Below are 21,920 nucleotides of genomic sequence, written 5' to 3'. Positions count from 1 at the left end.
TGGGAGCTCAGGGCTGGGATAGCTGGGGGCTGCGGGTCAGGATTGAAGGGTGCTGGCAGGGCTATGTGGGGAGCTCAGGGCTGGGATAGCTGGGGGCTGCGGGTCGGGATTGAGGGGTGCTGGCAGGGAGCCCAAACGTGGAATAGCAGAGCTGTGTGGGGAAGCTTGTCCCACCCCTGCCTGGGCCATGCCTGGCTTAGTCCAGGGTTGTCTCAAGCCCAGTCCAACCATGTCACAGGCTGGTCAGCCGCCCCTGAGTTGTGGGGACTCTGCCCTGGAGAAGGGCATGGAGGGTCGGTCCCTGCGCTGGCCACCTGGCAGGGCCTGGGTCATAGACCCCCGAAGTTAAAGGGAGCTTTGTGCCAACTCAGACCCTGCCTGGTGCTGAGCCAGCCATGGCTGCTGTCAGTGGGAGTGGAGGGCGCTGGGCCACAGTATTACCCTGGGATCATAGCGATGGCCCTGGGCGCCCCCACAGCCAGCCTTGGACCGGCGAGTCCAGGGGAGAAAGCAGCCGGATAAGGGGTGATGGGAAAGCAGCAAGCTGGGGTTCACCCCCACCCCAAGTTTACCTGGGAGGGCACTGTGAGCAGAGGGGCCTTCACAACCCACACACAGAACATGCCGTGACGGGGGCACCATCTGCTGCCAGCCCCCGCTCCCTGCAGAGCTCAGCCTTCCCGGGGGTGGAGAGGAAGGGAATGAAACAAACAGGAGATAAAGGGTTGGGGGCTGGAGAGGGAGTGGGAGGGGCCCCCTCCATTTTGTTGGGGTCAGGAATGTGACGGGAGATAATCCATGGGTTTGCATAAAGCTTCCGTTCAGTGCCGGATCTCCAGCCAGATAAGGAGCCTTCCAGCACCGTGGGCGCTCTGTGTAACCGATCCCGTCGCCTGATGCTGGCGGTTATCGCGCCTTCCTCCCACTCCCGCTGGATACATCCCGGCATTAGCGGGGCCTGGGCTCTGGCGTTGCAGGGGAAGATAGAGGGGAACCCAGCTGTGCCAGCAGCCCCTACCTGGCCTTTTCAAACCATGATCTGCTCCCTGCACTTCGCTGTTTGCCAGCGGGCCGTGATGGAGTTGGGGTCAGGGCCAACCTGGCCAGCTCGGTCTCCTGTGGTCACAGCTCCACTCCAGAGTGCAGGGAAATCCGCTTGGTAAGCCTGCCCCTTGGGGGATGGCAGCTCCCTCCTGAAATGCACAGCCTGGTGCTGCAAGGGGCAGGCTGGAATCAGCTGGCGAGGCCCTGGATTCCTGGGGGGCATGAGCGGTGCAGCCATGTGCGTGCGTCTGAGTGACCCTGTCTCACGCTGTGCCCCCTTCGCTCAAGCTGTAGGGCCCAGGTGCAGCCCCCCACCCCCGGGGTGCCAGTCTCGGGGGGCAGCCCTGTGTTGCCACAGGAGCACTAGGCTTGGCCCAGGATGGGGGGTGGGGGAGAAGTTCTGCCCCCTCCCCATTGAGCCCGCTTCTCTTAGAAGCACAGATCACCCCGGTGTGTAGCCATTGAGGAGGGGATCGGGGGCAAAGGCGGATCTCAGACGGCCTGTACTGTCCCTCCCTTCCCAAGCCAACAACCAAAGGGAAAGGGTTGTTCATACAAACTCAGCTCCCTCTCCTCGGCCCGTAGAGGGCTCTCCGGCCCCTCCCCGGTACTGCGGAGGTCACCCCAGAACTGCAGGCCGTGTACCCCCTTTCCTCAAGGCCAGGCTTGACCGTGGCGTAGGCCCAGCGGGTCACCATGGTGACCGCATCCTTGCTGCCCTCCAGTCCCCTCTGCCTCCAGCTGGTACATGAGGGGAGCAAGCGGCAGCTCCCAGGTGGGCTCCCTGGGGTGGGGTGGGCCAGACCCCCCAGGGGAGCTGTCCTCAGCCAAGGCCCAAACCGCCCCATGCTGACATTAGGCAGGACTCTGCTCCCTTCCACTCCTCCTCATTCTTTCTTCATCAGCTGCTCAAAGGGATATGCATAGTGCCCCCTTTCCATTCCCGGGCGCGCTCAGAGAAGCTTTAGGGCAGGACCCTGCGGTGCTCCCCCCGGCAATGCACCCTCATTCATCCTGCCCCCCCCCGGCTGAGTCTGCCTGCCCCAGTGCCTTGGTAGCCAGGTGCCAGCTGCACAGCGAGACCCAGCGGAGAGTGCCCGGGCGCCAAAGCACGTGTGCGGAGTGTAGTTGCAGAAGCATTCCCCGGGGCATGTCCCGTGCCAGCCGGCCTGGCTTGCCGGTGCCACCCGCTCGAGCCCCCGACCCTTTGGCATTGACAGATGTCTTCCCTCCTCTCCTGGGCAGCTCGGTGCCTGCTTCCCCCTCCCCCACGTTCTTGTTTGTCAGCCACACTCCATCCGTCTTCCTCTCATGCCTTACTTGTGTTTTCCCTTCCCTCCCCCCAGCCCATCCGCCACCCCCCATCCTCCTGGGAAAACAAGACTTGCTAAGGGTTTGCACCCCCTCCCCAGTGCAGACACTAGCTCTCTATGCTGGCTGAATGGAGGCATTGTGTCTGCAGGAGTGTGTATGTGTGTGTGTTGGGGGTGGGGGTATAGGGACCCCGCCTGCTGATGGTCTCCCTCATTAAGTCAGACAGCCCTTTGGGACTGTGACCCATGCGGGCTGACGCCTCCCTTTGTCCCAGGCAGGCCCTGCTCTTCCTGCTGTCTCTGGCGGTGAGTCAGACGTGCTTAATTGACAGGCCCTGCAGTGGGTGTCCTTGGCCTTTTGGGGGTCCTCCGCCAGCTGGGGCGGAGTGAGTTCAATCCTTGAGGGGGCCATTTAGTGGTCTAGGGCAAAAATTGGGGATTGGTCCTGCTTTGAGCAGGGGGGTGGACTAGATGACCTCCTGAGGTCCCTTCCAACCCTGATAGTCTGAGTCCTGGCCCAGACGCGGCTCACAGAAATCCAGCACCCAGAGCGCGGCTGCCCCTTCATTTGAGCCCAGTGGTGCAGCCTGCAGAGACTCGAGGCCACAGCGTGCAGGGCAGGATGGCTGCCCACTGGTGCAGCTCCGGCGGTATCACGGGGGAGCATGGCACGGCACGCCCTGGGCTGCCCCTTTGTTTGGCGCCAGGTGGAGCATTGCATGCTGGGACCCATAGTGTCTATGGGCCACCCCCTGTAGGAACAATGGCAACTGGGTTCACTACGCCTTGCCTGGGAGCCCAGGAGGCCTTCAGATGGGCAGAGCTTGGGTGACCAGGACGTAACCATTCCACACTCCTCTCCCCTCCGAAATCAGCTCACAGCAGTTATCTGGGGCTCTGGGACCTGAGAAAGGCTACAGTGTTATGGGGGCTTCCCCAAAGGTTGGGTAGGACAGGCCCCAGCTGCTGTGGGACCATGCACCCTCAAGGAGCCTCAGTTCCTGGAGGCCCTCCATGGAAGCTCAACGGGCGGTCGTTTCTGGCATTGCGTGGCAAGTGTGAGTCCTGTCTGCGTGCTTTGCGCCCGTCACTGTCTGTCTGATTCTGCCCCCATGCCTGTAGGAGCTGAGCGCCTGCGGAGTGCCCTGGGGGCAGGGAGGGAGGGACTGGCCAGTCGGTGCCACTGGCAGGGCTGCACATCCTGGCAGTGGCTCCCAACCCGACTGGCTTCCTCGCCCTCAGGGCAGGCCAGCGAGCACCTTGCTCCCCTGGCCACTTGCCACGTGCCTGTGAGCTGCCCCTGTGATCTCTCCCTGGTCGGATGGAGGCGCTTCCTGCCAAAGATGGGGGGCGGGGATGGAAAATGGAATTTGCCCTTTGTGCAGAGAGATTCTCTGACCTCCGGGAGCAGTGCCGGAGCCTACTGGCCTCTGTGAAAGGGAGCCCAGTGAGCAGGAAACAAAGGAGTTTATCTCGGGGAATAAACACAGATATTCTTAGCCTCTCCTCCTGCTGCCAGAGTCCCACCCCCCCTCCATGAAAGCTTCACCCCCACCTTCCGTCTAGGGGATACAAAGAGGAGTCCATACCCTGTGCAGCTCACAGGGGTCTGAGTGAGTCAGACCCTGCATTCTGCATCTATCTATCTATCTATCTATCTATCTATCTATCTACCTCCTATGGTGGAATCTCCTTCCTTTGAAGTTTTTAAGGTCAGGCTTGACAAAGCCCTGGCTGGGATGATTTAGTTGGGGATTGGTCCTGCTTTGAGCAGGGGTGGGACTAGATGACCTCCTGAGGTCCCTTCCAACCCTGAGATTCTATGATTCTATCTATCCCCATACAATCTATCTATCTATCTATCTTTCTATCTAATCTCAGCCATCATCAGTGTTTAATAGTTGGAAGTTAATTCCTATAAGTCTAATTGCTCCAGAGAGGCCCAGGGTCCCTCCTGCCCCCTCCCCCTCCTGCCCTGCTCTGGGGAAGGAAGCCAGCCTCTGGGCACCAGTGAAATCCTGACAGGTTTACTGCCCTATTGTTTCAAGGTGCAGCCAAAGCCACACAGCGGGCAAGCGGAGACCACACATGAAATAGGCAGCCTCGCTTTGGACGGCCCGGGAAAAGAGGCAGTCGGGAGGGGAAACTTTCCTAACATTAGGGCTGGAGGGGTACTTAGCTGCTGTGGGGGAAGGGGTTTGTGAACATCTACAACACCCCTTCGCATAACCCCCCACCACTGCGGGCACAGCACCGCTGGGCTGGCCTGCAGGCCCCCTGTTTGCTTAGCTGCCTGCAGATGGGCGCTGGGGCCAGGGCCGTCAGAGCATTTGGTCCAGATCTTTGTGTTTTTATTAAAGAAACACGACAACCGAGAGGGGGGATCAGTGCCCAGCATCACTGCCCCGGGCAGAGTGGAGGAAAGGGCCTTCCTGAAAAGCCACGCCGTGTGGCTTCCGAAACCGCTTCCTCTTCGGATTGCTGGAGGAAGCAACCCTCACAGCCTGGGGCGGGGTGAAGAGGCGGAAATTGGGTTCCTGTGGAAAACCCAGATCGGATGGGGAATGAGTCAGGCTTCCCCCCACCCCTGCTACTCTCTTTGTTTAAAGATACCAAAGAAAAGAAACTAACTGAGTCTGCAAACAATCCCAACCCAACCATTGGGGGGGGGGGGTTTGTGTGTGGGGTAACTTAGCCTTTTGTTGTCCCATGGGGCCCCCATCACCTTGAGATAGGGCCTTGTCTACACAGTTCTTGTGGCACTTCAACTCCGGTCTAGGTCTAGTTACAGCGGGACCACCCCCTTGTGTGCATGGCCACAATGGTAGAAAGGTGCCATAGACTGGTATAGCTGGAGGGATGGGGGAAAGGCACGCCAGTATAAGGCACCTCTGTGCTGGTACAACTGTGGGCACACTGGGGGTTGCACTGGTATAACCACACTGGTAAAAAGCTGCCCCTCTAACTGGCAGGGTTAAAGCGGGATAAAATCAGCATGTGGACGAGGACTGTGTTACCTCCCAAAACCGAGGGAAAATTAATTTGAGGGTCCGTATCTGCCCCTGATTCCCCCTGGCCAATTTCTGTGGTTTGTCAGCCACATTCTCCTGCATTTACACATGGTTTTCTCATCCCTGTTGCTGCGGAACGCCCCCCCCCCCCCCCCCCCCCCCGCGTTGGTGGGAGCCATAGGCTTGTTCTCTGTAGCGCGGTTGTGATTGGTTGGCATTACGGTCAAGACCCCAAGCAGACAGTGGGGGCCCGTTATGATAGGTGCTGTACAAACTGCTCCGCCCCGAAGAGCTGACAGCCTAAGCGCTGTCCTCTCGTTGCATGTATCTGGGATCCGTTCCTACGCTGGGGGCTGCAGAGGGAGCGAGCTGAGCTCCTCGGGAGAGCGGGAGTCCTCACGTCAGTCAACGGCTGCTCATTCAGGTGGGGGCCCTGAGCAGTCCCCCCTCCCGGGGTTGGCTTCAACCTGGTTGAAGTGCCAGGTTCGGGGAGGAATGTACTGATCTTGGATTGGAAACGTGCGTGTGTCTGTTGGCCTGTCCCATTAATAATACCGGAGGGGAGGCTGGGCAGGCACGGAGGGGAAATCTCCCCCATCTGCCTTCTGTGAGCCGGGACTGATGGGAGCAGGAGTTGAGGCTGCAGAGCTGCCCCGATCTCTGTGGCGAAGGGGAGATCTGCGTCTGGACGGAGGAGGTTAACACCGAAAGCTAAACCTACCCCAGGCCTCTGAAAGTCCAGCCCTGTCCCCACACCCAGGCTGGTCTCCATGCTTACATCGTGGCTCTCAGTTACTTTTAGAAAGGAAGCCCCCGATCCTGCCCCTCCTGGAAACATCCAACCCCATCAACGTGCCTTGGGGGGCCAGCGTTGGAGGCTGTGCATACCCACGGTAGTGCCCCACACTGCCTCCTTCCCCCTAACTGCAACGCCACCTCCCAGCGTCCTGGTTGTTAGGCCGTCCGAGGAGCTATCCCCGGGCTCTGCAGACCCACTGGTCACCGTCTCCTTTTGCAGTCCTTCCCATGTTTCCTCCATCACTTTGCATCTCCTGCTTTCTCCTGGATCACAGGGGGTCAGGCCGGGCTCCGGGGAGGCTCCGCGAGAGCGGGATGCATTGCCCGCTGCACATTCAGGGCTGTGAATGGTTGTTACCCCCATGAGTGTCCGCATTGCCTAACCTGTGCCTTGCTCTCCCCTCGCAGCCTGCCCTGCTGGGTTCTTCAAGCCGGACATCTCCGGTGATGCCTGCTCCAAGTGTCCCCCGCACACGCTCTCCTCTCCTGAAGGTTCCACCGAGTGCCCATGTGAGGAAGGCTATTTCCGGGCGGTAGAGGATCCAGTGTCTTTTCCCTGCACCCGTGAGTATGAGACCTTGCTGTGGTGACAAACCTCCGCTGTTATCACCCGCGTTCCCACCCCAGCTGCCCCTGGGACAGGTCAGAGCCTGCTCCATTTTCCCGACCTGTAATAGTAACCCTCAGCTCATCTAGACCTGTACTGACCCCTGAGGATCTCAGGGCGTTTTGTGAGCATTTGTGCTTTCAGCGTGGGAGATAAGTAAGGGCTCCTCCATGTTTTATAAGTGGAGAAACTGAGGCACAGAGCAGTCAAGTGACTTGCCCATTGTCACACAGTGAGCCAGTGGCAGAGCTGGGACTAGAACCCAGGAGTCCTGCCTCCCAGTCCCCAGCTCTGAGAACCAGACCGTCCCGCAACTCTTTCCAGTAGCCCACGTAAAGCTCCTCCCCCTCATCCTTATGAGGCTGTGAATCGTCAGGCTGGCTATGAGACAGCCCAATCTAGACCCTTGGATCACCTCAGCCCAGTGAGCACCACACCCTGAGAGCTGGGATGAACTCAGTCTCATTGCCCGCCATGGGAACAGCCCAAATGACAGGAAGTCCTGCCCCTCATGCTCAGTGAAACATCCCGCTCCTTTGGGGGCGGCACTTCCGGTAGTGACATCATTCAAATAGAGAATATATTGGTGGGGGCAGCCATGGGGGATGGATCTGGCTGCTCTTCCCCAGGCTGGGGATGGGGCATGTCGGTTGGGTCTCCCTCCTCCAGTTCCAGAAGCTCCAAGCTTGTCACTCCAGCTCCTCTCTGCTCTGGGAGCCATGTGCTCTCTTTACCCTGCCCCCAAAAGGAAATGCCCTTGGCACCATCACCCATGGCACTATGACCTTTCCCCTCCCTCATCCAGGTCCCCCTTCCGCCCCCCACAACGTCATGGCCATCGGCTTGGGTGCCAAGGTGCAGCTGCGCTGGTCCCCGCCCCGCGACACGGGGGGCCGTAAGGACATCACCTACAGTGTCACTTGTGAGCAGTGCTCGCCGGAGTCGAGGGACTGTCGGCCCTGTGACAACAGCATCCGGTACTCGGACCAGCCCCAGGGGCTGACCAGGACGTCTCTGACTGTCAGCGACCTGGAGCCACATGTTAATTACACCTTCACAGTGGAGGCCAGGAACGGGGTGTCCGCCTACGGCACCAGCCACAGCTATGGCACTGCGAGCATCAGCGTCAACCAGACAGGTAAGGGGCGGTCAGGATGTATAACTGGTGGGCTTGTATCAACATGCCTGTTACATTTGGTTGGGGAGGTGGGATTTATATACAAATGAGGGATAGCTCAGTGGTTTGAGCATTGGCCTATTAAACCCAGGGTTGTGAGTTCAATCCCTGAGGGGGCCGTTTGGGGATCTGGGGCAAAAATTGGGGATTGATCCTGCTTTGAGCAGGGGGTTGGACTAGATGACCTCCTGAGGTCCCTTCCAACCCTGATATTCTATGATCCTATGAGGGAGGTGCACTGGTTAACATGGGAAAGCTGTGAACGCCAGGTATGGGGTTTGATGGGGCTCAGCAGGCATCAGAGAAGGGGTGAGATCGGGTGCGGTAAAGCAGCTGAAGTCACCGGTGCAGCAGAGGAGACCATCTGCTGGTGAGTATGGTAAAGCAGAAGGACTTGTGCATAGTTAGATGTTTGGACTGGCCTGTGTATGGGCAGCTCTGCCAAAGCCTCGGGGGCTGCTGGGCCCCGCATCCTTCCACCCAATGATTGAGGTGATGGCTTCACGCCTCGTGGCACCCACCTGACTGTCGCCTTCTTCTCCATTGGCCAGAGCCTCCCCGGGTGACATCGGTGAATTTGGACAGCCAGACTGAAACCAGCCTGAGCATCTCCTGGACCGTCCAGCCCCGGCAGCAGAGCCGCGTCTGGAAGTATGAGGTCACCTACAGCAAGAAGGTAGCACTGGCCGTTCACTTTCCAAGCTAGTCACGCCCCTCTGGGCTTAGAGGGCAGGGAGGGAAAGGAGGGGGGCCCACAGCTTCCTCGTGGATCTGCCCATAGAGCCAGTTAGAAGGGGAGGTCCTGGCTCGGATGCACAAGCCACAGCCTGAATCAAGCTGTTGGAGTGGCCCCCAGGAATATTCAGAGGGACATCAGGTCACTGGGGGTGCCTGGTAGTGAAGCCAGATTGTCCTTACTGGCTTGGCCTCAGCCACTGATCCTTGAGCCAGGCTGATGCTGTCACTGGCTCGCCCCTCCCCCATCCCGGGCTGCCAGCAGGGCCCAGTCTGCACATGCTGGGTTCTGGGGCACTGCCTGGTCCCGCGAGGCTGCTGATCTTTGTGGTGGGGGTTGTGTGTTTTGCTTTCTGAAGATGGATGAGAACAGCTACTCGGTCCTGCGCTCTGAAGGGAACTCGGTGACCCTCTCCAAGCTCACACCGGGCACCAAGTACTTGGTGCGGGTCCAGGCCCTGACACAAGAAGGCCAGGGGACCTACAGCATGGAGTATGAGTTTGAGACGCGTGCTGAGGGTGAGTATGTGAGGGAGGGGCAGATCCCACTGTTACTACCTCCATTTCCCCAGCTGGGGAAACTGAGGCACGGGGAAGAGGCGTGACTTGCCCCTGGCCACGCAGCAAGTCGATGGCAGAGTCTACGGGACTAGAACTCAGGTGTCCTGGCTCTGAGTTCCCAGCTCTGATCACTTGCCACACGCGGCTTCCAACTCCTTGTGCCCCACCTTCGAAACGTACTGACACTCAGTGCAGGACAGAGATCAGAATGAAGGGAGCCGAGAGCGACAGAGGGAGCGAGTGCTCACTCTGCCTGGACATTGCTAAATCTCAGTAGCCGAGGGACTCCTCTTCCGCCACCCTTGGAGAGGCCTGTGCAGAGCCCGGCCAGTAAGGAGCCATGCTGGGAATGTGGGGTTAGTTTCCTCATGGCTTCCTTCACCGTCTTTCCTTCCTCCTGCAGGCTCCGAGGGCATGAACACGGCGGCCGTGGTCGGCGGCTCTATCTCCGGGATCATTTTGATACTGGCCTTGGTAGCTGTCGTCCTCTACCTTCACCGAAGGTATTTGCATTTCCCCCCGCTTTGTCATTAGGGCGTCCATAGCCCAGGAGTGGCTGCCTGTCCCTTCCCCATTGGACCTCCCTTCCCTCACAGGCGCTGCACCCACTGGCCTGGAACTGTGGAGGGGGCAGTATTGGGGGCAGCTAACCTGAGCCTTGCTGCCAGCCCAGGCGTTAGTTACCCCGTAATTCCCCGCTGCTGGCCTGGCGTCGTCCGCTGAGACGTACCTGGGCAGGGCTGGGTCCAGCTTAGGCTGTGTAAGAGCAACCAAAATGTTTGCTTAAGGGTCTGACTTTTTGCAACCCAGACATCATGGCAGGAGAGCCCGGATGTGAAACTGACCAGAGACAGAAGTGAAACAGACTAGTCTGTTCCCACTAGGCCCTCAGGTCCTTACTCACTGGTTACCCAGCCTGGTTGTCACTGGGAGCTTTGCCCAAGGAAGGGCTGAAGGCAGGACTCCCCAGGATCTGGTCCCATATTAAGAGTCAGGGCGGGCGGCTGGATCAATCTGGGGTCTCTTCAAGACAGCAAAGAAGGGTGTGGGGGAGATGAGCTTGTCTGGTATGTTCTCTCATGGGGGGCTGCTGGTCATCTGATTTGGGATGCGGTGGGGAACATCTCCAGGCCTAACCCTCCTTGTTGTTGTAGGAGAAGGCGCTCACGGACCCGTCAGTCGTCCGAGGACGTTTACTTCTCCAAGTCTGGTGAGTGAGAGACTCCAGCGGGAGCTGGGTCGGATCCACGCCACAGAGTCTGCTCCCGGGGGCTGGCAGGGAGCATGTGCCCCTTAGAGATGAGTGTGGCAGATCCCAGCTCAATGCTCAGCTAGCTCCGCCGGCTGGGGCAGGGAGGGTGGAGACAGGGCCCCTGCACCCCATGGAGGCAGGGACCATGCTTACCCCACAAGGCGGTGAGCAGACCCAGCGCAGTCCGTGTCTTTCCTCACCTGCCCATGCAGGGGCTGGGCAGAATGTGGCCCTACAAGCCCCGGCCCCCTGTGAGAGGCCTGCTGCCCCACAGCCTGCTGCTGAAGAAAGGCCCTAGCGTGAGTCCCCGGTGGTGGCCATGCGGGGTGTAGCTCGGCTGCACAGTCTGTGCTGTGGCCTCTGGAGCCACCTCGAGAGCGGGGCCCTTGGAGCCCTGGGGCTACAGCCAATCCCAGTGAGTGAACAGGAGCCCGCAGTGTGACCCGTAAATATCTGTGCAGGCTCAAGGGAGACTCTGCCAGCCTGACATCGGCGGAGGCCCTGTCTGCAGCAGGGGGAGGAAACGGGTGTTGGGCTGAGGAGGCCGAGGCGGCTGGGCTTCGAACGGCCATGAGTTGAACTGTACTTTCAGTAGGATGAGATCTCGCTGGGGTCCTGAGCCCCAGCCTCATGCCTGCTTCCATGTGTCCCCTCCCTCCCTCCGCCCCACAGAACAGCTGAAGCCCCTGAAGACCTATGTGGACCCTCACACCTACGAAGACCCCAACCAAGCGGTGCTGAAATTTACAACCGAGATTCACCCCTCGTGCATCACCCGGCAGAAGGTGATCGGTGCAGGTAGGTTGCTCCCCCTTCCTGCTGCGAGCGGCTGGTGCAGGTGGGGCCCGCTTTCCTCAAGCAGGCTGTGATTGGTGTAGGAGGGATACAGCCTCCTGGTGCAGCCAGTAGTTGAAGGGGTTTTCCCATCACAGAAGAGGCAGACGGGCATTTCCTTTGCGTTGCCCAGCAGTGGGCATGCCCAGGTCTGCAGTAGCCTCAGGAAGATCACCCGCTTCCTCCTTTCCTCCTGCCAGGCGAATTCGGGGAAGTTTACAAGGGGACACTGAAACACGGGAAGAAGGACGTCCCAGTGGCAATCAAGACCCTAAAGGTTGGCTACACAGAGAAGCAGCGCATCGACTTCCTGAGCGAGGCCAGTATCATGGGCCAGTTCTGTCATCACAACATCATCCGGCTGGAGGGCGTCGTCTCCAAGTGTAAGCACCCCCCCAATCCCGTACGCCCCCCATGGCCCCTTCTCACCTGAGGGATCCCTGGGTGACAGCCAGTAGTCTTCCTGCCAAGAGCACCGATTTAGCTTCAAAAATGGCAAGGTTTGTGCTGGGGCGACTCGGGGAAAGTTGCTGTTCTGAAAACCAGCTTCAAAAAATCCCCTCACCCCTCACTGCAGGACTTTGAGCAGGATCATTCCTACCGAAAGGTACCCGAATCCTGGGGTTGCACCAGAACAGCTGCTTGAAGCAGAATGTAGCGGCCGGCTTGGCTACTAGCCACACTACAGTGGACCCCTCCTGCAAGCATGACCCTTTCCCAGTCATGTTCCCTGCCATGTGCCCATCAGCACAGATGACGCCCACGCTCAGCGGAATCTTGATCACCTTATCTGGGCTTCTTTTCCTGGGAGGCTGATCCAGCCACCCCTCCGCCCCATGACCAGCACCCGGCTCCCCTTCCTGCTCTGTGTTCACAAACGCCCACGGGCTGTCACCAGGCGTGCTGGGGCCTGGGGGAGGGAGCTCTGCCAGGACTTCTCGTGATTTACCCTTTTCTTTTCAGACAAACCTTTCATGATCATCACTGAATACATGGAGAACGGAGCCCTGGACAAGTTCCTGCGGGTAGGTGTTGTGGTTCCTCGCTCATGAACAGAGAGTGGAGAAGCACAATTCAGTCCTAGCTAGGCCCACTCATTTTTAAAGGGATGCTGTCGAGAACTGAAGGCCACACCCTCGGATTTCGGTTTTGTCAGATAACAAGGAAGAGAATCATCAAGAGTTACCAGTCAGGGTGAACTTCTGCCTTAGTTATTTGCTTTTTCAGTTTTTCAGGTGTAAGCATGTGGGCTGATGAGAGTCTATGAAACTCTCCCCTACAGCCTTTGCATCCTGGGCATCTCCACCCTGGGCTAGTGCATTCCAGATGGGAGGTGAAACCGACGAAACTGAGCAGCCCCTGTCCCATGTCTGGAGCTGAGCAAAATGTGAAATTAAACGAGCTGCATCAGTGATGCAAAGTCCACTGGGTTGTCAGAATGCTCCTGATCTGAATCATGTGAGCGGGAATACGAGGCAGGGAATTGGCTCTTTAAATGTCTGCTTTTTTTACCACCACTTAATAAGAAAAAGAGCCGGACTGTCTAACCCAGTGCTCTTCAATATTTTTTGCTCAGCAACCCACAAACCACCATATCCCACAATCCTTTGCAGGTGCAGGGAAAGGACAGTCAAGCCCGTAGATTTACATGCAGTGTGCTGTAGGGGAGCCAAGCCCATAACTCCTGGGGTTCCACATGGGGTTAAAGACCCTCCCAGCCCTTCCTTTGGGTTTGGATTCATGTCCCCCTCATTGTTCTGTGCACTGATGGGCAGCCACCCTCCACCCCAGAGCTGGCTGCATTCTGGCTGCATGGCATAGATATAGTTTGTGGCATGTTCTGGGTTCAAGGAGCCATGTAAACGCGAGATGGTGATAGGAGCACAGTGCCTGCGGGGAAAGCGGTTGGCTTAACTCCCTGCCGTCCTGAGCACATCTCTTCTCGTCACGCAGGAGAAGGACGGTGAGTTCTGCATGATCCAGCTAGTGGGCATGCTGCGGGGCATCGCTGCGGGCATGAAGTACCTTGCCAGCATGAACTACGTGCACCGGGACCTGGCTGCCCGCAACATCCTCGTCAACAGCCAGCTGGTCTGCAAGGTGTCCGACTTTGGCCTGTCCCGCGTCCTGGAGGATGATCCCGAGGCCACGTACACCACCAGCGTAAGTGCTGTCGGCTGCACTACCCTGCTCCCCTGGGGTCATCGGGTGTCTTCTGTGTTCGGGAGACTGAGTCCCCCTGCTATTCTGGGGCATAAGGCCCCCAACATCTCTGGCTACATAGCTCTGTCAAAGCCCCTCAATCCCAGCCCGCAGCCCCTCCTGCTATTCCAGCCCTGCTCCCTGATTTAGGTCCACTGATGCCCCTGTATCCCAACCTGCAGCCCCTCCTGCTAATCCAGTCTTCAGGCCCCCCCAGCCAGCTCCCCTGATACAGCCCTTGCTTAGGCTTGCAAGAGAGTGGGAGAGAGGACAGGTAACACCAGACAGGATCCAAGAATTGGCAGCCGCAGTAAATCAGAATTCAAGTGTCAGGGTCCCTCCTAGCTGGGGCAGACACAGCAGGGTTGATGATGGGACACGGGGTCACAAAGTGAGGTTAGAGCCAGCACCATTGCGGCAGATCCAGGCCTGACTGTTCCTGGAGCTAGCGGGAGTTTGGAGAATGCCCCTGCTGCTCCCACTGCCCTTACAGTGCTCCCCTTGGCCAAGAGGAGTTTGTTCTGTCTCTCCCAGGGAACAAGCCCCAGCTGGTGGACACAGGGGAACGCAGATGACTCCCCCTTCCCCCCTGGGGCATGGGGCTGATCCCACCCCATTCTCAGGATGGCGAAGGGCAGTAGAAGAGTCCCAAAGATCACGATGGGAGCCCCCCTGGAAATCTGCTCCCTCAGCCACGGTGGGTGGACAAACCCCTGGGCTGGGGGCAGCTGAGCTCCTTCCAGCATGGAGGGACTGCAGCCGGGACCTGTGCCTGCCTCTCTTTGTTGGCGTAGGACCTACACTAAGTGGGCATGTTGGCCGGGGCTGATGGGATGTCAGAGAAACTCTTCCCCCCACACCCAGCAAGGAGCACGTTTCCGCCCGCACTAGAATCCCACAGCGCATCAGTTACAGTCGGTCCCCGTGGGGCTGCGTGGCCATGAGACCCCGCCTGGCTCCTCGAGCTTGAGCCCAGCTTGGTCTGGGCCCTGCTGGTGCGGCCCCCCGTGTAGCCCCCTCTGGGTCCAGCAAGCTCCGGCATGGCCAGTTATGGTCACAGGAGGAAGCCCTGTGGGTTGCACCCTCCCTCGGTATCAGCCAGGGACGGAGCAGGCAGGCAGCAGTGTCAATCCCTGGGCTGTGTGGTTCTCGCAGGGCGGCAAGATCCCCATCCGCTGGACGGCCCCGGAAGCCATCTCCTACCGGAAGTTCACCTCGGCCAGCGACGTGTGGAGCTACGGCATCGTCATGTGGGAGGTGATGTCCTACGGCGAGCGGCCCTACTGGGAGCTCTCCAACCATGAGGTGAGCGCAGCCGGCGGGGGACGGGGGCAGAGCCGGCCTGTCTGAACACCCCTATGGGGATGGACAGCTAGGCTCTTGCTGGGAATGGCCGCTGCATGTCCATAGAGTGGGGATCCGGCCCCACGCACCAGCTATTCGCTGTGCCCACTGCCCTGGCACTGACAATGCAACGGTCGGCGTCTGGGGGGAGGATAAAACTGTCTGTCTGTCCATGTCTCTCCACCCATCCATCACCTGTCTTGAAGGGCTTGGATATCCGAGAGGCCTGGATGGAGGCACGGGGAGGGGCTAGGGACCAGACGCCAGCCTGGCTTGTTTGTCCAATGCTGCCCCGTCTGATGGTCCTTTGTGGCCCATGTGAAATGCACTGGGGGGTCCAGACTTCCGGGGACAGATGCCCACAGGACAAAGCCCACCGCTGTGGCCGGCAATAGCAGCTGCGGGGCCAGGGAGCGAATGGGCCATGAAGACGGAGCTCCTCCTTTGGGCCGAGCAGGGGACACATCACAAGGCACCGCGGGGGAAGCCTGCACGGCTGTTAGCCTGGCAGCACCACGGTGCTGCCTCCTTGGGCATCTGGAATGGGTGTGGTTAACATGGCAAGGGGCTTTCCTGAACCCCCACGACGGGCAGCATGAGGCCCCGCCTTACTCAGCAGAGCCCCCGGGCTGTGCCATTGCAGCCAGCCGGTGTATGCTCCAGGCACAGCTTGGGTTGCTCGGCGGGTGATGAACGAGGCGCTCTGACCCCCTGTGGGGCTCTCTGGGATGGTCTGAGCCATGTGTCCATTCTCAAAGAACGAGACAAGGAGACGCTCCCTGTCCAGCCAGGGATTTATGGGAGAGCTCCCCACCTGCCTGCCCCACATGCCTCCGGGCAGCTCTCCGCAGCACCAGGCTGGGAGGCCACCCCCTTGACTGCAACGAATGGCACAGAGCTAGCTGCGTTCGCCTGGTCAGCACGTGAGAGGCGAGTGCCTCTGATTTGCAGGCCACGTCTCTCACCCTCCGTGCGCCTTCCCTTGGCAGGTCATGAAAGCCATCAACGAAGGCTTCCGGCTGCCAGCCCCGATGGAGTGCCCTTCCGCCATCTACCAGCTGATGATGCAGTGCTGGCAGCAGGAGAGGAGCCGCCGGCCCAAGTTCAACGACATCGTCAGCATCCTTGACAAGCTCATCCGGGCCCCCGAGTCGCTCAAGACCATGGCGGACTTCGACCCTCGGTAGGCAGCTGGCCACCAGCCCTCTCCACATGCCCCCTGTCCGGAGCCCACCCGCCGGGCCCTGGGCCCTGCTCAGCCAGAGATTGCTCTGGGTGGAGGGTGGGGTTCGCAAACCCAGGGCAGCAGGAGGCAGCTGGTCTGAGCCACCTCTGCTTCCTGAGGACAAGACACTGAGCCATGTACAGCTGGCATCATCGAATAAGGGCCTGGCAGCAGGGGCTCAGGCCGGGCTGGTCCCAGAGGAGGCAGGGCAGCCGACCAGGCAACGCGGGCGAGAGGGGAGGGTGTTTCTGCAGGGCCCTGGCCTGCAGAGGGTGGGAACCGCAACAGGAGCTGTGACAGCAAGCGAGGGCTGGGTGCAGCATGCCAGCGTCCCTGAGCGCTTTGTGGCACTGGCAGGAGGCTGCTGCAGGGAGGTGAAGACCTGTGCGCCTCGGGGTCGGGGAATTCCAGGTGGTGCTAATGGGACGGGCTGCCAACTGGCTGGTGCCCGGGGGCAGGGCTCGGACCAAGTGTAGGGGATGCAGGGCCGAACCCAGCCCTCGAGCCAACAGGGCCATGCCAAGGCTGAACCAGTGCAGGCCATGGGGCAGCAGATGTGGGACGCCTGGAGCACAGACTGGCAGGGGTGGGAACCCTCTCACTGCAGCGTGCAGGCAGCCAGGGCTCTCCCATGGCTTCTCTCCCCCATCGCGCCCCCCCAGGGATCCCCTTGAAGCCAAGCTTCTGTAAAAGCTGTGAAGCAGCTGGGCCCAGCGAGCCCCCACCAGACTAACAACGAGCAGTAGTTAAAAAGCATTTAGCACTGACTTAGCCCTTTACAGACATGCTGCAATTAAGCCTCCCAGCCGCCCTGCCCCATGGAGCGGGGATTTGTTACCCCCACCTTCCTCTGACAGATGGGGAAACTGAGGCACGGCTCAAGCTCTTTATCCAAGGTCACCCAGCAAGCTGTTGGCAGTGCTGGGTTGGAACGTCAGGGATCCTGGCTCCCGGCCCTGGGCTCAGTCCGTCAGCGCATGCCATCCACTCTCCAGCCCTGACACGTCTGTAGCTCAGCATCTCCTCCCATGGGGTTTGATGCCTTTGAGATGAAAGGGAGGCGTGGCGGGGGCGTGGAAGCATGCCCCTACCTTGAGGATGGGAGGTGTGAATCTCCCTGCAGTTCAGGGGATGAGGGATGGGGGTGCTTTACCCATGTGGCTCATGGAGGAAGGAGAAGTGACCTGTCGGGTGCCTGCCCCCATGTCTTGCTCCCCTTGGTCTAACTGCCCTGGGTGTTGGGCAGAGGAATCCATCCCCGCCCAGGGGAGATGGGACGCTAACGTCTGGGGGCTTTGTGTCCTTGCAGGGTGTCCATCCGCCTGCCCAGCACCAGTGGCTCGGAGGGCCTTCCCTTCAGGACCGTCTCCGAGTGGCTGGACTCCATCAAAATGAACCAGTACACGGAGAACTTCCTGTCGTGCGGCTACAACGCCATCGAGAAAGTGGTGCAGATGAGCAACGAGTGAGTCACACTCCCCCCTCCGCTGCCTTTGTCTCACGTCTCTCTGAGGGCTTCCAGGGCAGGGCCCTGTGCAGATCTGATTGCTCACCACAGGCCCAGTCCTTCACTGCGGGCAGACTCTGGCTCCGCAGGCAGATGCGTGCACCAGCTTCCCACACTGGCTGCTTCGTGTCTTGCCAGGGCGAGCGGGTCCTGGGCATTCCAGCACTGGCCAGGTTAGACGGGCTGCAGCAGGCACCGACCGCGAGCCGGATTGTCTCTGCCTGTGGCACTCGGAAAGGAGCCAGATCACCTGGCTCTTAAAGCCCCGTCAGTCTGATCCTTGCCAGCCACCGGGACTGAGCCCTGGGTGTGGGGGAGAGAGCTCTGATCCGGGGGCAACACTGGGCCTGGCACCAGAGTCCCCCTTGTGCTGGTGTGTAGGGCCGTCAGGCTGATGCCCGCTGAGCTGCTCTTCTTATCTCCAGGGCTGAGCTGTCCCTGTTCCCCTGGTGAAATCTCTGGTTCCCTGCCAGTGTCGTTCTCCTGCCCTTGTCACCGTCTGGCATTACCTCCCCCACCCGTACCTGCTTTCTGCCCAAGGAGGGCAGAATCCCATCAGCTGTTCCTGAGAGAGAGTGGGGGAAACCTGCTAGCTCCCCACCCCCCGGAGTTTCACCTGTCTCCAGCACTCCCAGCTCCAGCTGGCCCCAGAAGAGGGGGGCCGGGCCCGGAGAGCTGAGCCCAGAGCTGCTGCGTGCACTGCACTTTGCTAACCGCTGCCCCCTCCCCTCTCTGCATCGCCCCCGTCCCCGGCTGGGCCAGGGGCCAACGCGGGGAAATGGAGCCTCCCTTCGGGCTCTCTCTTTCCTTAGAGCTGGTGGTCTGGGCTCAGTTTTGCCCCTCTGCCTTCCCTGCTCCCAACCCCTGCAGTGGTTCCTGGCAAAGCCACGGGAAGCCAAGTCCTTCTCCGTGCTGGGACCCTGCTCAGAGTCACCCAGGAGGGAGAAGCGCTGTCATCTCCCCCCTGCTCTCCCCCAGTCACTCTTGGAAGGAGGGGAAGGACCCTCTTTTCCTTCCCTTCCCCCTCCAAATCCTCATCCCCCAGGAAATAACAACACCCCAAGCCCTGTAGGTTAAATATAGCCTGTGTGAACAGCAGGGCTGGCTGGCTGCTGGACCAGGCTGGGAATGTTTTCTGTATGCCCCAGGGACAGGGATGGGGGGGAACATCCGGGGATAGCTGCAGAACATCACGTTCCCTAAACAAAGCTGGCTCAGCTTGGCCCAAGGGGATTCTCCTCTGCCGCCTAGCCTGGGGAGCCTCTGCCTGCAGTGCGTCTGCTCTAAATGCAGGGGAGGCAGTGTGGCCTAGTGGCTAGGGCACTAGATTAGCACTCAGAAGACCTGGGCTCTATTCCCAGTTCTGCTGCTAGCCTGCTGGGCAAGTCACCCCCCTCCCCCACCCCCATGCCTCAGTTTCCCTTTCTACCCTAAGTTGTTCAGGGCAAGGGCTGAGTCTGGGGCTGGATTTCTGTTGGGGACTCTCGGTGTTCCTGGGCTGCCAGCAAGGCTGGGGGAGTTTACCCATCTTCTGGAGCTGGCTGTTTCCAAGGCTGGAAGGCAGACTAGCTGGCCTGCTGGCCTGTTCCTCTATGTTTGTAGGGAGGCAGCATTGTCTAGTGGCTAGAGCATAGCACTGGGCAGGGGGCGTGTTGGATCTGGTTCCTGGCTCCGCCATGCCTGTGACCTTTGGCAAAACCACGCCCACCCACCTGAGTTCCCCAATGATGACAAAGTTCCCTTTGTGAAGGGCCTGGAGACATGCTGCAGAGCCCAACAAGACTAATTGCCCTTGTTAATTACCTGTGGAGGTGTGTGGAGCTGCTTGTTTTCTCCGCTGGCCTTGCCCTAGCCCACAAGGTGGCTCAGCGATGTCTCAAGAGGTGCTGCCGATCTGAGCACGCACCCTGTAATTAACTGGCTTTACAGGGAAACAAGGGAGAGGCTCATTAACAGGCAGGCTGGTCTGCCCTCCCCTTATTGTTGAAGCGCTGGGGCTGCCAAAAGGAAGCAGTGTCAGGACAGGGCATGAGAAAGAGTCTCCCAGCTCCAGCTGGGAACACGGGGCCTCCCCCAGAGCCCACTGGAGCCTGGGAGTCTTTCCTTTGGCTTCACTAGCTTTGGATCGGGCCATCGGCAGTTGTCCACAGGGAAGGATCAGGCTGGGTCGAGGGGGAAGGAGAAGACGAGAGAGGAACGGGGATGAAGAAAGGGCAGGGGGAGATCGTGAGGAGGCAGGAGAGGACACCAGTCCTCAGTGGTGGTCACAAGAGGTGCAGGTGGCTCCTTGGTCCTGAAGCCAGTTCAACACCATCAGCTGTGTAGTTTAGGGCAGCCTCAAGGCTGCTCTCAGCTCTGCCAGCTGGCTGTGACCCTGGGGGGCTAATGCACCAGACAGGGATGGCAGGGGCACAGCCGCACTCCAACCATGCCCCCTTTCCCTGGCCATGGCCCACACGCTCGGGCTGCTAGGCCAACTTTCATGGCTGCTTGGTAAATGTGGGATGAGTCCTTCTCCCCTTGGGGATAGCAGGTCAAACCAGCTTGGACCGGAAGGCCGGCCCTCGCCCGCTCCTGGCATTCATGCATCATGGTAGCCGCTGGGCCCGGCTGACATTCCCCTTTGCCTTTTTGTTCCCCAGCGACATTAAGAAAATCGGGGTGCGCCTGCCGGGTCACCAGAAACGCATCGCCTACAGCCTGCTGGGGCTGAAGGAGCAGGTGAGCACGGTTGGCATCCCTATCTGAGCAGAAGCCAGCCCCAGCCCAGGCCGCCTCGCCACCTGCGTGGAGAAGGAATCGCTACAGGAGAGAAAGCGACACTCAGCAGCTGGGCAAACTGGGAAATACTTGAAGTGGAGAATTGAAGTGCGCTTGGCATCGTTCCCCAGCCAAGAGCCTCTGAGGACACTGACCGCCTGGATGGCAGTGCCCAGAGCAAAGTCAGCCAGTCTCTCATGCCATTAGTATTGGGTGATCTCTAGCGTGCCTAGACACTGCAACCGCTGCTTTGCAATGTTAGCCGGCTCCAGGGGGAGGCGCTAGACCCAGCCTGTTCTGAAGGAATGCCCTCCTTGGGTTTGGCCAGGGCACCAGCTGCCATCCTTGGAAGGCGCTCCAGCTGCCTTGCGGGCAGCCTCGTGGCCGGATGTCAGGCAGGTTCTGTGCTTGCTGAGGTGGCCCGTGGCGAACTCTTCCTCCACCTGCTGCTTGCACAGAGCTGGCCAAAGCAGAGCGGGGCTCATCGGGCTTGTCTTTCGTTCCCTGCTTTGCTGACCCTCTCCTGACTGGCGGGAGTGTGTGGATTTTCCAGAACGGCCTCCATTTCTAAGCAGAGGGTAGGCCGGGACTTTGCTGTGACAAAGTGACATTGATTTTTCCTTTGCTCTTTATAAGAGGATGAAGATTAAATAAAATGATAAATGATAAAGTTTAAACTTCAAAACAACCAAGTTTCCAGGTGCAGGGAACCTGCATCTTGGCCAGGCTGAACCAAAGCCTGGCTCGATCTATTTCCTTGCTCATTTCCTTTCACCGGGCACCGATACGCTGCTCCCGTGTGTTTGCTTTTTAAGCAACTGGCTGTATCAAGGACCTTTTGCTCAGTAGTTTTATTCTCCTGTCTGTACCACAAGAGAAGGGCAGATGCCAGTGCCTTAAATTTGACATTGCTCTGGTAGCAAGTGGCGGCTTTGCAGATGACAGTTGATAGCTGTGCCCAAGGTCTTGTAACCATTTTCCTTCTCTCTATTTATTCTTCCACTCCGCCCCCCACCCTGTGCTCCTTTGTGTTTTGCTAGATGCCCTATGCTAGTCTGTCAGTGTTAACTTTTTTTAATGTAATTTATTATATTTTTTTATATTTATTGATGGAAATCAGAGGGGTTTTGCCCTTTCTCAAAATTGCTGTTCAGATTAAAACAGGCCAATGGAACTGAGTTTACTCATGGGTTCCAGGAAAATTTGTTCTGCGATTTTAATAAAATGTGCAGGGTTTTTTTAAAATACTTTCCGTTGAGTGTGCAGTCTTGTGTGGCGCAGGGAACACACAGGGTTACTTTATTACTTGCACCACATTTGGAGAATCGACACAGTAATACAGACTGACCCATTGCTTGGGTCATCAGCTGGGATTGACCCCACAGCCTCTAGATTCAATGCAGAGACCTTCACTGCGTCAGCTAATTTATTAAAGCATGTGACGTTCCCTTCAATGGGACTTAAATACTTGCTGATGTTAAGCATGTGGGTTAAGGGAGCTTTTCAAAGGCATAAACAGTCGCTATGTAACCAGCTCCCACTTTGAGATG

The 21,920-nt window shown here is 58.9% G+C and overlaps 1 protein-coding gene across 1 annotated transcript in view; it reads left to right on the top strand.

Moving 5' to 3' along the window:
* EPHA2 (EPH receptor A2) overlaps nt 1-21,539 on the top strand; it is a 38,940-nt gene extending 17,401 nt beyond the window's left edge. Inside the window, exons 4-17 of the mRNA XM_074975178.1 lie at nt 6,575-6,730; nt 7,579-7,911; nt 8,502-8,626; nt 9,045-9,204; nt 9,650-9,749; nt 10,401-10,456; nt 11,171-11,296; nt 11,533-11,715; nt 12,296-12,357; nt 13,286-13,495; nt 14,690-14,839; nt 15,868-16,061; nt 17,413-17,568; nt 20,253-21,539. Coding sequence (XP_074831279.1) covers nt 6,575-6,730; nt 7,579-7,911; nt 8,502-8,626; nt 9,045-9,204; nt 9,650-9,749; nt 10,401-10,456; nt 11,171-11,296; nt 11,533-11,715; nt 12,296-12,357; nt 13,286-13,495; nt 14,690-14,839; nt 15,868-16,061; nt 17,413-17,568; nt 20,253-20,358 — 2,117 coding nt within the window. The 3' untranslated portion in view covers nt 20,359-21,539. The remainder of the gene's footprint in view (nt 1-6,574; nt 6,731-7,578; nt 7,912-8,501; nt 8,627-9,044; nt 9,205-9,649; nt 9,750-10,400; nt 10,457-11,170; nt 11,297-11,532; nt 11,716-12,295; nt 12,358-13,285; nt 13,496-14,689; nt 14,840-15,867; nt 16,062-17,412; nt 17,569-20,252) is intronic.
* Nucleotides 21,540-21,920: the final 381 nt, after the last annotated feature.

The sequence above is a fragment of the Natator depressus genome, chromosome 18 (assembly GCF_965152275.1).
Source record: "Natator depressus isolate rNatDep1 chromosome 18, rNatDep2.hap1, whole genome shotgun sequence".
NCBI classification, from domain to species: domain Eukaryota; kingdom Metazoa; phylum Chordata; order Testudines; family Cheloniidae; genus Natator; species Natator depressus.
The sequence above is the reverse complement of the archived record's forward strand: the minus strand, read 5'-3'. Positions and strand labels throughout refer to the sequence as shown.